The sequence below is a fragment of the Ascaphus truei genome, chromosome 5 (assembly GCF_040206685.1).
Source record: "Ascaphus truei isolate aAscTru1 chromosome 5, aAscTru1.hap1, whole genome shotgun sequence".
Lineage (NCBI taxonomy): Eukaryota > Metazoa > Chordata > Amphibia > Anura > Ascaphidae > Ascaphus > Ascaphus truei.
Window position 1 is genome coordinate 199,187,824 of NC_134487.1, and position 14,960 is coordinate 199,202,783.

Below are 14,960 nucleotides of genomic sequence, written 5' to 3' on the forward strand. Positions count from 1 at the left end.
TTACAACCACTGCTTTCCAAACGTCCATCCTATCTTTTAGACACCTCACATGTGCTATCACTTTTTACTGACTTCACATGGGTACCCCATTATCTCTGGGTTACCATGGATGTCTCTTCCCTATACACTATTATTGCCACCCAACACTTTTTGGAAACTGGGACCACATTGTCACCTGCACACAAGGCATTTTTATTGGACACTATACACTTTTGCTTACGCACAACTACTTCATGTTTGATGGGCAGTTCTATCTCCAGACACGTGGGACGGCCATGGGGTCTTGCTTTGCACCATCCTATGCTAATCTATTCATGGGATGGTGGGAGCAGTCCCACGTGTTTGGAGATAGGGATCCCTATCGTCATTTGATTGTCTCTTATCATAGATATATTGATGACCTGCTCCTCATTTGGAGGGGTACGGTCATTCAATTACACGCTTTTATTGACATACTCAATTCCAATCCCTACAATCTCACCTTCACTCACCAACACCATCACCATCACATCCAATTTCTTGACTTGTGCCTTGGTGTAGATGTGGATCTTAAGATATCAACAGATATTTATCGTAAACCTCACTCCAGGAATACTCTGCTACATGCATCTAGCTGCCACAGTTCGGCGGTCCTTCGTGGTATTCCATTTGGACAGTTTCTGCGTTTACGCAGAAATTGTTCCACCAGGGAGGACTTCGACAAGGGGGCAGCTGACCTGTCGCAGAGATTTCTGGAGAGAGGATACAATTCTAATAATGTTCAGAAAGCCTACTTGAAGGTACGAGAGCGACCGAGAGGAGAATCGATTAATCCAAATCCCTCTAGCTTTTCCCATTGAAATGATTGTAACAAAATATCTAACCACACTGATTTTGATTCTTACAAAGAACCACCTTTCTTTATTACCCAATTCAGCAAACAGGCCATTACCATAAGATCTATTGTCCAGAAACCCTGGAACATTTTAAAAACAGACCCCTTATTAAGAGAAATGGTGTCTTCAGATCCTAAATTTGTTTTTAAAAAAGCTAACACACTAGGTAATATTGTTTCACCCAGTCTTGTTAAAAGTCAAAAAGATTTATTACATACTAAGGGTTTTTTTCCAGGGCTGTGTGGGTGCTTTCCATGCGGGAGATGTAAAGTTTATAAACATGTTCAAAAAACTAAATCTTTCTCTTCCAATAAAGATAATCCTAAACTTTATCGTATTCTGTCCTTCGTCACCTGCAGAACAGAGCATGTGGTCACCTGCGGTTGTGACAAGAGATATATAGGATTGACAAGCAGACAATGAAAAATCAGAATGCTTGAGCACATGAAAAACATCTCCAGCATGGATATCACCATTCGGTCTCCTATCATTTTAAGTTGTGTCAGAATGGCAGTCTGACGAATTTCAGATGTATGATTATTGAATATGTCAAACCACACATTCGGGGAGGTGATAGAGTTAAAATTTTCTATCAGTGTGAGGCCTTTTGGATTTTTGCTTTAGATTCATTAATTCCAAAAGGTCTCAACTCTGAATGGGATTTAAAGTATTGTCTGTGAATTTTATTATATCTGCATGCTAAATGTTCTTTTCAGGCAACATATTAGACAATATTTGGATTAGCACCTACTCTCTCCAACGAGAGTCAATGTGAGCTTTCTAATATAGCCTATAGACACGTTTCCGTGTTAGGTAATGTTTATATGGCTATTCTGGAGGGTTTATACATCTACCTTTGACAAAATACACAGTGGTCAGGTTGGGCTTCATTACATCAATTCTTAGTTACAATTTGATATTGGTTCCCATAATGGTTTTGATATATATGGTTTACATTGATTGATTATATCAATCATGGTGTTTGATCTATTATGCTGATATATTCCTATTGGATAACAGACCATCTATAGAAGAGAGAGAATAAAATAAAAGTATCTATATTTCCCTCTTATGTTTTATAAGACACTAGCTGAGAGACACGGCGTTGCCCGGGATGTAATTTTGGGGGGCCGGACGACAGGGTTGGGCTTCCCCTGGGTGACTGGGTGACTGACTGAATGGGTGGGTGACTGGGTGACTGACTGAATGGGTGGGTGACTGAATGGGTGGGTGACTGGGTGACTGACTGAATGGGTGGGTGACTGGGTGGTTGACTGAGTGGGTGGGTGACTGAGTGGGTGGGTGACTGAGTGGGTGGGTGACTGAGTGGGTGGGTGACTGAGTGGGTGGGTGACTGAGTGGGTGGGTGACTGAGTGAGTGGGTGACTGAGTGAGTGGGTGGGTAACTGAGTGGGTGGGTGACTGAGTGAGTGGGTGGGTGACTGTGTGAGTGGGTGGGTGACTGAGTGAGTGGGTTGGTGACTGAGTGAGTGGGAGGGTGACTGAGTGAGTGGGTGAAAGTGGGTGACTGGGTGGGTGTGTGGGTGGGTGTGTGGGTAACTGGGTCAGTGGGTGTGTGGGTGACTGGGTGAGTGGGTGGGTGACTGAGTGAGTGGGTGACTAAGTGAGTGGGTGGGTGACTGAGTGGGTGGGTGACTGAGTGGGTGACTGAGTGGGTGGGTGACTGAGTGGGTGGGTGACTGAGTGGGTGGGTGACTGAGTGAGTGGGTGACTGAGTGAGTGGGTGGGTGACTGAGTGGGTGGGTGACTGAGTGAGTGGGTGGGTGACTGTGTGAGTGGGTGGGTGACTGAGTGAGTGGGTTGGTGACTGAGTGAGTGGGAGGGTGACTGAGTGAGTGGGTGAAAGTGGGTGACTGGGTGGGTGTGTGGGTGGGTGTGTGGGTAACTGGGTCGGTGGGTGTGTGGGTGACTGGGTGGGTGGGTGTGTGGGTGACTGAGTGAGTGGGTGGGTGACTGAGTGAGTGGGTGGGTGACTAAGTGAGTGGGTTGGTGACTGAGTGAGTGGGAGGGTGACTGAGTGAGTGGGTGAAAGTGGGTGACTGGGTGGGTGTGTGGGTGGGTGTGTGGGTAACTGGGTCGGTGGGTGTGTGGGTGACTGGGTGGGTGGGTGTGTGGGTGACTGAGTGAGTGGGTGGGTGACTGAGTGAGTGGGTGGGTGACTAAGTGAGTGGGTGGGTGACTAAGTGAGTGGGTGGGTGACTAAGTGAGTGGGTGGGTGGGTGGGTGACTGAGTGAGTGGGTGGGTGACTGAGTGAGTGGGTGGGTGACTGAGTGAGTGTGTGGGTGACTGGGTAGGTGACTAAGTGGGTGGGTGACTGAGTGGGTGGGTGAGTGAGTGGGTGACTGGGTGAAAGTGGGTGACTGGGTGAAAGTGACTGGGTGGGTGTGTGGGTGACAGGGTGGGTGTGTGGGTGACTGGGTGACAGTGCGTGGGTGGGTGACTTACCTTGACCCTGTGGCATCTGGCTGGGGCAGGAGGTGAGTTCGGAAAGCTGGCGGGGGGGGGCAAGAGTGGCAGGAGGCCCGTGCCGCGCCACGCTTCCCCTCCGTCCGGGAGCTGGCGCACGTGAGGGGGAGTGCAGGAGGCCCGGGCCACGCCACGCTTCCCCTCCATTCCTCGTTGTGAGCGAGGGGGGAGGAGCCTGGAGTTTGTTGCTGAGCAGGAGGGCCGCGCTTCCCCTCTCCGGGAGCCGGAGCACGGTTTGGGTGATGGTGCGGCTGGGGATGTTGCGGAGCGTGGGCATTTGGGTGAGGTGGGGAGGGGGGAGAGAGTGAGGGGCACTGGGAGAGGAGGGGCACCGGGAGAGGAGGGGGTGTGTGGAAGGTGAGCTGCGGTCCAACTGACGGGGGAGAGTGAGGCCAAGCAACAGAGTGTTTGTGTGTGTGTGTGTGTGTGTGTGTGTGTGTGTGTGTGTGTGTGTGTGTGTGTGTGTGTGTGTGTGTGTGTGTGTGTGTGTGTGTGTGTGTCGTCACTCCGCCTCAGGCCAATGAGAGGTGTGGGGGCGGGCGGACCAAGGGACCAATGAGATTTCCCCTAGGGACACAGGAAGATGCAGACAGGCATACAGTGCTTTCACAAATATATAATAAGATATTGGAATATTGTTATTAAATACAATTAACATATTTCTCCTAACCAGGACTCAATTACCATCTTGTATGTGTTTATGAGTTTATGTTTAATGATTGATAGGGAGTGACAGCACTGGCCCCAGTTCCCAATTACTCTGTTTTTTGTGATTTTGATTACCTTTATGTGTTGTGCACCAATCAGATTGTGGGCAGGGAGGTTTAAATAGTACCCTCCCTTTGTCCCTACACTACACTCCTTGAGAAAGAACACTAGCTGTTCGAAACACGTGGGACGAGCTTCTTTTTGTTCTGTCTGTGGATCGTATCTGTTTTTATGTAGTTCAATAAAGTTTTTTTACTTTTACCTACTGGTGAGTACAGTACCCTTAAGGAGCGGCTGCCTTTTTTGATCCTCTATGTTTTGTGCTACCATTTCCGGATCCGAGAGATGCCAAGGATGGAGGGTGCACCACGCTGGTACACCTAAGCCAGGAGAACGCCAGGGAACAGTGACTGATCGTGAGTACATGGGTGCTCCACACTGACATTGTTGGGGAGTTTATTGCCACTTTTCAAAGCTACATACCCCCGACACCTTGACGATTACCTCCTTCACAACAGGCTGACGTCAACTCCATATGCTCCACATTACTATGTGATTCTACTGGGATATACGCAGCAGGTGCCTATAGCTAGGTAGACCTGTTTTCTATACCATATGAGGAAATTTTGTATGAGTTACTGGGACTGAGTTCCCACTCATAGAATGCAAGAGTATATGGATGCAATGATGTGTGGAGCCCATCTCAGAGTGGCGCAAAAGTAACACCGCGCCCTCCCCAGACTATCCTGCGGTAGTCCATTGAAATAGGAGACCAGGGATCACACCCTGCCCCTGATGATTTTGTTAGAGGAGGGGCTTATTGTTGCTAAAGAGGAAGCACGTGCAGCTCTGGGTGACCATAATACTCACTCTGTCCTAGAATGGGTTGCTCATCACTAAATGAATGTGCAGAACTGTATAGCCTTGTTGCTACTTGGATGTGACTGCTGCAAGTGACCTAAGGCTCGTACACTTTGTCATCCCCAGCTGGGTTTTTGTCAATACTGTAGGAGAGGGGGTTCCTCTATCCCGTCACTGCTATTACTGTAGGAGAGAAAGAGTTTTGGAATATCATCTTGTAGAAGAGGATCACACCTCAGAATGACCACATGTTTGAGCGTAATAGATCTAATTAAAGCGGAATTATTGAAGTTAATGATAAAAAAAAAGAAAGAATTAAAAACAACTTGAATTGTATGAGCTGAATTGTGGTCTAATACACGTCTATTTCTTAATGATTGTCTATCTATACTTCTTATTCAGAGTGTATGTTGGTTCAAGCAAAGTTGTCGGATAACCCTTCTCAAAAATATTTTGTTTTAATACTAGACACAAAGTAAGTTATTATATTATAAGATGATTTGTTAGGTAAAATTCTAAATGAATGTGTTCTTTCTCCCGTATCTATTTTTTGTACCCTTCCCCCCCCCCATCTTTTATTTTCTCCATTTCCCCCTCTCCCTAAAAATTTTAATAAAAATTAAGTTAAAAAAAATAATGGGTAAGAAGCAAAAAGTGACGTACAGTGTGTGTTCATTTGCATGTCATTACCCAGAATTCCTAGCTGCAGTAGAAGCATTGTCTGCTAAGAGATAACGGGGAAAGGCAGGTTCAGGGATTTATGGATTTTTACTTCATTTTTTATGTAACATCAATTTGTAAAAAAGAAACTTTATGAATTAATAACACCTGCATAGTGCAAAATAATGGTGCAATATTTAGCCGGTCCATTGGATTTAAAGTTTTGTGGCTCCTTCTTGCAAAGGATCATCCATTTGTTTTAGTTCCCATGACAGAAATGCAAAATAGTTCCTTTCATTCTTCGATTTTCCAGCTTTTGCAAAAGTTACTCACATTAAATTATATGTAATTAGATCAATGACTTAAAACTGCTTTTTCAATGTGGATCCTCAAAGTATATCTAAGAATATTGACCCACTTTCACAATACCATTTTTTTATTATTATTATCTCTGGCTCATGAATTGTTAGTAACAACTTATACAATGGGGCAGTCCCCAGATTCAAGTTCATGTCAGTTAATGCCAGATCTGTGATACTGTACCTCGCACCAAAACGTAGTTAATCCCATCGTCTGTCTACTTACAAATACATTTAAATGTGATTCTCAAGTTTTTATTTTGTCCCATAAAAATCAGTACGGTCTTGGTTATTGAAACTACCAATATGCATATGTTTGAAATTAAAGAGTCAGAATTTAAATTGGTAACATTTTATTCATGCTTACAAGTTACTAATGTTTGTGCCATTCTTTTTTCAAATATTCACCTAGTGCTAGAATCATCAATAAAGTTACTAGGGTTGAATAAAAAAAAATACAAATCTAAATGTTTAATAAAGTTAAACAAACGTAAAATAGTTCACTAAACAAACTTTTAGCATGCCCTAGAACAAAATCGGAAAATAGGAGCGATTTCGTTATTATCAATCGTATAACAATTTTATTTGAATACTTTTATGAAAAAAATGTATATTAATATTGTTCCCCGACACATAGCAAAAATATAGGTACAACTTTTTCATGGCTAGACATGAGAACAAACATTTTTACAATATGTCTGATACAACTAAAATGTCAAAATGTCTGGAACATATACTGTATCAATTAAAATATTTAACAGATTTGAATAGAAAATTACTAGAAGTTACATATTTCTTTGATTTCTGGTGAGTAAATATTCACATCATTCATACTGAAACTATTTGTAAGATTTTCATGGTAAACAATCTTTTTCTGTGAGCTATTAGCTATTACATGATCTCGATTCTGCTTAAAGGCGCAATCCTGCCATCCAGAATTATTTATTTAGTATTGCTTGTATACAAAAATATTTGCTTTTATTGATGTGTTGATTAAAACAAGTGCACAACTACAGATTTAAACATGGGAAAACAAATATTTTTAAAAAAAAAAATCTTTAGCTTATAATTGCATAAAATGTAAATGCTTGTGAATAAAGCATAAAAACCTGACCTAGAAATATTGCAGTGTGATAAGTATGTCACTTAACTTCTAATTGTGCCTATTGACCGACACTCACCAAATCACAGCTTTCGTATATTAATAAGAGCTGCAAAATGAAAATGCTACTGATTTTAACATAAAAAGGCAGTAGAGTCTATGGCGGCTAGTCATTGAAAGTTGATGTCATTGGAAGTTTCCTTGGTATAGTGCCCCTTTGCGATTTGATGAATAACCCCCTATTTATACTTTTTTTTTTTTTACTGATTCAATGGGCACTTCAGGATTTGGGCTATCCAAAACGTAAGCGTTTGGATGGAGTGTGGTTACAATTGTCAGGCTTAATCCAAACATCAGATATCATTAAGGGCTTATTTTATATACTCCAAAGTGGCTGATCACACCTTATTTTGCAAGTGTATAAAAAGAAGACTTGAGATTTATATATTAAGACCTGATGTAGAATATCATTGTTTCATTTGTGTTAAATAAATACAATACACAAATGTAAGACACTGGAGCGCTCTTCTGTTTTATCTGCTGGCTCCAGTAACTTTTTTTTTTTTTTTTTTTACAGATCTGTAGCATAAGTTTTGATGTTTTTCTTGTGCCAGTTTGTAAATAAAAAACAATGTCATACAATGAGAAATCATCTCAACAAGTGCTGGGAAGTTTCCAGTTAGGGAGTTAAAATGATTTAGCTGGACTAATAATCAAGATGGGGGATTATTCCAGCATTTCCTAGTTTGTATTTTAATGTGTTGCCTGTCTCTCTTTTCTCAATGAACATCACATTAAACATATTGTGCAGTAGAAAGGTATTTTGTCATAAAGAAGCTTTAGGGACATTTTAGTATCTTCAGTAATAAAATCTGTTGCTCAAGATATACTATAGTACCATCATGTAATGATTGACATAACTTGTACACTCTTTACATTAACTGTATAATCAAAGATTAATATTGTAGAAATATGCAAATAAGATATTTTAATTAAAATGCACAATCTATTTGTCCACTGTCTGCCCACAACTGAGAGGTGAAAAGAGGTAAATGTAGTTGATTTAGTTTGTCAACAGCACCTGTGAATCATTGAAATGAGTAATAATTAGTATGTTATTGGAAACAATTTCAGGTTTGCATAAGGGTCAAGATTTTAGACACTTAACAACTTTCACATTAGTTGAATAAGATGTATATCTGAATATTCTCAAACAATAGTAGTAAAGTTGTCCTATAAACAGACATTGTTTTTTTATTATTGAACCTTTAAATGGTCAAAGGCAAAGCAGAATACAATAACTAGTGTTATATATACAAGTCCACGGGGTGCTGTTGGCAGGTGCTATGACACAAAAGACTACAAAAAAAAACAGAGTAACTGGAGCACAGACTAATTGTTATAAATGAATTACTTTAAAATTATGATTGCTTTACTAGTGGAGCTAAATATATTAGGACTGAAGAGGTTAGTAAATGGTAACCTTTAGTCACCCCATTGAGGAAACAATTTCAGAATTCAACCTCATCAGAGCAAGTTGTCTTTAACATGGTCTTCTGTGATTGTGTACAATAATAACTGAACAGTTTAATATTGATCCAACAAGTTATCCCATATCCTTAAAAAAAAGAATCCACTTTTTGTTTGGGACCCATAACAAGATTCACGAAGAAGCAAAATGCAAGTAAAACAGAGTAAGGTCAAAAACAGACCACGAGATATAGAGGTGGAAGAAAAGCCTTATAGTTTCTCCTCATTAAATAATGTCTAAAGGAGCAAATAGATAGATATTAAGAGATATAAGTATTCTATTAAAGAATTTTTTTCTTTCCAGTTAAAAAAGTTGCCTCAACTTGAAAATGGAAGATATCATATTATTTTCACATCATGTTGCCTGCATTCTTAAGAGTGAATGTATTAAAGTGATAATATATTTTATTCACAAGTCTTGGCGAAAAATAAATGGATGAATAGGATTCTTAGTTTTTGCCATTTGTGTGTAAGAGACCTGTACTCTTTAAACAAGAGAAATATCTTATTGTATTGCTCTGGCATAATGTTAGAATTGTTTGCCTTGTTATTTAATGGAGCAATCCAACTTTTTTTTTTAATGTAGGATTGAAGCAGGTAGTCTTCGGAGCTGAACCCCATTCATTTCAGCTCTGGGAACTCCCTGCTTTGGGAGATACTTACCTCCATAGCAGGTACTGGTAGCTGCTCCGGCTGAGCAAGCAGGTCTTTCAAGTTTAAAGCTCCCGCATCACATAGGCCAATAGGAAGCTGCACCAATGACATCATGGCTTCCTATTGGCACACAGGGTGCAACATTTTTGAACAGCGGACATTTTGTGCAGCCTGGTAGCCGAGAAGAGCTGCTACCGGCACCTAATTCGGAGGTAAGTATCTCCAGAAGCAGGGGGTCCCTGGAGCTGAAATTAACAGAGATCCCTCCAGAGATCCCTTGCTTCAATCCAATATATATTAAAAAAATTATATATTATTCGCAACAAAAAAAAAATCGCTGGCATGGATTGCCTCTTTAATACAAGCTATTTAATTCTATAGGAAAAACACAAATGTGTTTAAAAGGGTCAATTAGTTGTGTAAGGTTAAACATTGAACCAAAAATAGACACAAATATCTCAACCATGTGTAAAAATCCCCATGAAATATCTAAATATAACAATCAGTAGTTAATTTAATAGAAGTTAAAAAAACACTGTAAATATAGGTGTATACAGAATAATATATGCTGAACACAAACTTCAAAAACATTATTCAGTGTTATTTTCTGTAAGCCTACAATCATTTCTTCACTGTCTTTCCTGAAAATAATATGTCAGTAAACACTTGGCAATAAAGGTAAATTCCCTGGCATACATTTTGGCACCAGCAGGTCGATTGTCAAGACATAATAACATCTACACAATGGGGGTGATGAATAACATCATATTTGGAACAAAATTTACACAAATTGTTTCATTTTCATCTTGCGTTTTTAACGTCAATGTATCAAGGTTTTTGCTTCAAGTTCTGTGCCATTGTACGAGTTGGGAAGTGACAATAGGAGGAGTTAGGGAGATGTTACTGTACATGACACACAGATTCTAATGAAATGTAGCAATCTCTGCCTCTTTGTGCATCACTTTTGTATCTTGTGTTTGTGTCCAAAAAATCCGCCAGGTCTGAGGGTGTGTAACCTTTTCTTGTCAACAACTTGCATCAGAAGTAACACTTTCATACATTTGATGCAAACGCAAGCAGAAAATGAGGAAATTAGTCAAAACAAACTTCTATGTGCACTTTCTTTACATTGATATATCTCCCCCCACGTCTTTATGCTGTAGGTATTTACATTGTAAAGCTTTTACAAGCACTTTAAACAAAAACAATGTTCCAGTTCTGGCTTTAAGTTGATTTTTTTGTATACTATATGAAAATTAAGATGAAAGTGTCTGTATTGTAAGAGACATTACCAAAACCGGCCCTTGTGATCTTCATACTGTAGCTTGCTTAGCGTTTCACTTTCAGTTTTTAGTAGCGCACAATTCATCTTTTCAACACCAAACTTGATTCTTATACTTCATAAATCCTTTAACTTGTAATGCCGTTGTAGATCAGCGCACAGATAATATACACATGACATTTAGGTGGAAAACATCCCGATGTGCACAACGTTTGCTCAGGAACACCATGTTGAGGATATATTAACATCTACTTATTCATTTTTTTTTAAATTGACATCAGGCATTATATGTAAAAATTAATGCAAATCTCAGCCAGATGTTTAGATTTCCTGTATCACATACCTCAAGGGCAATGTACTGGAGATACATCTTCAATGAAACGTAAACAACTACTGTGTTACAGTCCATGTTTTAAGGTTCAACTTCATGTATACAAGTTCAAGAATACTCTTCCTGATACGATAACATGCAGGATGTGTAGACAGTGAAACTGCCGTTCCAAGCAACAGTATCATCTTTTTTGTTTTTAAGGCTGCAGTATTTGTTTCTTTTTCCCTTTCAGCTTTTTTTCACCCTTATTTTTATTTGTTTGAACAGAAATGAAAAACAAAGACATTAAAGCAACAGTTCATGATACATGATTTCTCTCTCCATGCAATTCAACGTCGGTTAAAAAACGCTTTATAACTGTTATAGATGCTTTGTTAGTCCAAGTAGCAGTGACTAATATTAATATTCACATCCAGTTGCAGCTTGTTTGGTGCCAGTTCCGAAGTTGTACATTCAACTTTGTATAGTTCGAGACTTCATAATTAAGTCCTTGAATGACCGCACACAGTAAAAAAAATCAATATATTATTGTTTTGTTTAAAAAGTAAAAAATATCAGTAATATGTACACACTTCATGCTTGTAGGTTAGGGATTACTGAAAAAAAAAAAACAGATAAGCATTATTTACAAGGTGAAATTTTGAGCATTTATGCAATTGAACATCATTTTAAATATCATCTGTTTTATCTTTATATATATATAGTAAGTAGAAGAAATTGATACTATAATAATGTATGAAGAAGAAAAAGAATTACACTTAATAACATGAATACTGTATATATATATATATATATATATATATATATATATATATATATATATATATATATATATATATATATATAAAAACACAAAAAGAAAAAAGAAGGGTCAAAATAAGGGAGCACTCAAATAGTATGTAATAGAAAAATTGAAAAATGGACTTTATTAGCAATGCATCATAAAAACACAAGAGACAAACTCAAATACATACCACATGAAAAACTGCTGCAAAATATAATTAATAATAACTTAACACAAATCAACTCCTAACCTGGAAAGACCAAATAGTAAGAGTTCCAACAAAACATAACAGAACCAGGGGAAAGAAAATTCCCCTAGTAATGTAACAAAGAATGGCCGATCAAAGTGAGAACTCAACAGATAATATAAATGGACAAACCAGAGCGCAGAAAAATTAGTCAAAAAACTGTGAATCAGATATCAAAGACATTACAAATATAGCATAGAATAACACAATAACATAACAGTCACAGAATAATAATTGCTGGGGGAGATGTGTAACATGCAGCAGAAAATACCCAAATGGCTTAAAAAATAATAATAAATAATGAGGGTAAAGCCACAAGGGTAAGTTTACAAAAGACCATGTGAAAGATGCTGGAACAGCCTAATGCTGATGGTAAGTAGCAGGCATTAGTGAGATGTGAGCTGACAGCCCAGCAACAGTGGACACTAAAGCATAGGGCAAATAAGGCAGTTAGGAAGTCCCCTTAAGCTGACAGCCCAGCAACAGTGGACACTAAAGCCTTTTTGGCGAAACGGCCGTAGGAGCGGAGCAGAGACAACCCTCTCACTACCCCTAGACTCCCAGACCCGTGTGGAACGTGTGGACTACACTGATGTTATTTTCTCTGTGCTGGGACTCCTGTAGCTGGTCTGTACTGTGCTGCTTTGTCTGCCTCATGCTTGCAGTTCTTACTGATGCTGGGCTGCTAGCCCATGGGGACATTTATATTATCTGTTGAGTTCTCACTTTGATCGGCCGATCTTTGTTACATTACTAGGGGAATTTTCTTTCCCCTGGTTCTGTTATGTTCTGTTGGAACTCTTACTATTTGGTCTTTCCAGGTTAGGGGTTGTGTCACTGCTGATCTCCTCTTCTCCCTCTACCACTTGCCCTCTTGATCCCATTCCCTCCCATCTCCTAAAACCTCTTGCTCCTTCTATAATCCCTATGCTCACACAGATCTTTAACTCTTCCCTCTACTCTGGTACCTTTCCATCATCCTTCAAGCATGCAACAGTCATACCATTACTCAAAAACAGCAAGCCTGACCCTACCTGTCCTTCTAACTATCGACCTGTCTCCCTCCTGCCTTTTGCCTCCAAACTCCTTGAACGTCTTGTATTCTCTCGATTGCTACACTTTCTCAACACCTATTCTGTCCTAGACCCTCTACAATCTGGCTTCCGCACTGCTCACTCTACTGAAACAGCCCTCACTAAAATAACTGACGACCTCCACGCTGCCAAAGACAGAGGTCATTACACTCTGCTCATATTACTCGACCTCTCTGCAGCATTCGACACCGTGGACCACCCTCTTCTCCTTCACATTCTCCATACTCTTGGCATTCGGAACAAAGCTTTATCCTGGATCTCCTATTAGCTCTCCCATCGTACCTTCAGTGTCTCTTTTGCTAACACCTCCTCCCCCTCTATTGATCTCTCTGTGGGGGTACCCCAGGGCTCTGTCCTGGGACCCCTTCTCTTTTCTCTCTACACACTCTCTCTAGGTGACCTAATCACATCTTTTGGGTTTAAATATCACCTCTATGCTGACGACACACAAATTTACCTTTCAACCCCTGACCTTACACCTGCTATACAGACCAAAGTTTCTGAATGCCTCTCTGGAATATCATCCTGGATGGCCCTCCGTCGCCTTAAACTCAACATGGCTAAAACAGAGCTCCTTATACTTCCTCCCAAACCTGGCCCTACTACCTCCTTCCACATTGCTATTGGAAATACGATCATTCACCCAGTAGCCCACGCACGCTGCCTAGGGGTTACACTTGATTCCTCACTCTCATTCTCTTCTCATATTCAAAACGTTTCTAAAACTTGTCGCTTTTTCCTCCGCAATATCACAAAGATACGCCCTTTCCTCTGTTACTCAACTGCTAAAACTCTGACTCAGGCCCTCATTCTCTCCCATCTCGATTACTGCAACCTCCTGCTGTCCGGTCTTCCTACCTCTCACCTGTCTCCCCTACAATCTATCCTAAACGCTGCTGCCAGAATCACTCTACTCTTTCCTAAATCTGTCTCTGCATCTCCCCTCCTGAAATCCCTCTCCTGGCTTCCGATTAAATCACGTATCTCACACTCAATTCTCCTGCTCACTTTTAAAGCTTTACATTCTTCTGCCCCTCCTTACATCTCAGCCCTAATTTCTCGCTATGCACCATCCCGACTTTTGCGTTCTTCTCAAGGATGTCTTCTTTCTACCCCCTTTGTATCTAAAGCTCTCTCCCGCCTTAAACCTTTCTCACTTTCTGCCCCACACCTCTGGAATGCCCTTCCCCTCAATACCCGACTAGCCCCCTCGCTATCCACCTTTAAGACTCACCTTAAGACACATCTGCTTAAAGAAGCATTTGAGTAGCACTGGATAATCATGGACACATGACACATAAAGCTTGGCCCCCTGCAGACGCACTTACTAGTATTCCCTCCTACTGTCTATGTACGTTTTCGCTACCTACCAATTAGATTGTAAGCTCCTCGGAGTAGGGACTCCTTCCTTAATGTTACTTTTACAGTATGTCTGAAGCACTTATTCCCATGATCTGTTATTTATATTATTTGTTATTTATATGATATGTATTACTACTGTGAAGCGCTATGTACATTTATGCGCTATATAAATAAAGACATACAATACAATACAATATCTTTATATTTTCATGCATTCTGGTGTGGCCCACTGTAATTCATTACAGCCTAGTTTTTACACGTAATTATGACTATCTTTAAACAAAATGAAGAATTATTGAAGTGTTTCATGTAATTGCCACAAACGTGTAATTCTGCAAAAAAAGGACATAAATAAATAAATGAAAAAATACATTTTTACTACAGACTTGATTAATAGCCTCTAAGTTGTAAGGACCCCTAAAACGCCAATAAGCATAAACTACCCAACTGGGAAAAAAGGACTGCACTCTACATTTGTATTCAAAATACAGCTCAGCCCCCTTTTAACGCTGTGTTTGGGGTCCAATGAATCACATCGCGTTATAAGCGGATCGCGTTAGAAATAATGTACAATTGTATGCACTGTACTATAAAGTATTTAAGATAGCAATAATTGTGTTGTA

General features: G+C 40.0%; 1 protein-coding gene across 1 annotated transcript in view; it reads right to left on the minus strand.

The window, feature by feature from the left end:
* Positions 1-6,316: 6,316 nt before the first annotated feature.
* Positions 6,317-14,960, minus strand: part of COL23A1 (collagen type XXIII alpha 1 chain) — a 218,110-nt gene continuing 209,466 nt past the window's right edge. Inside the window, exon 28 of the mRNA XM_075599144.1 lies at positions 6,317-11,094. Coding sequence (XP_075455259.1) covers positions 11,047-11,094 — 48 coding nt within the window. The 3' untranslated portion in view covers positions 6,317-11,046. The remainder of the gene's footprint in view (positions 11,095-14,960) is intronic.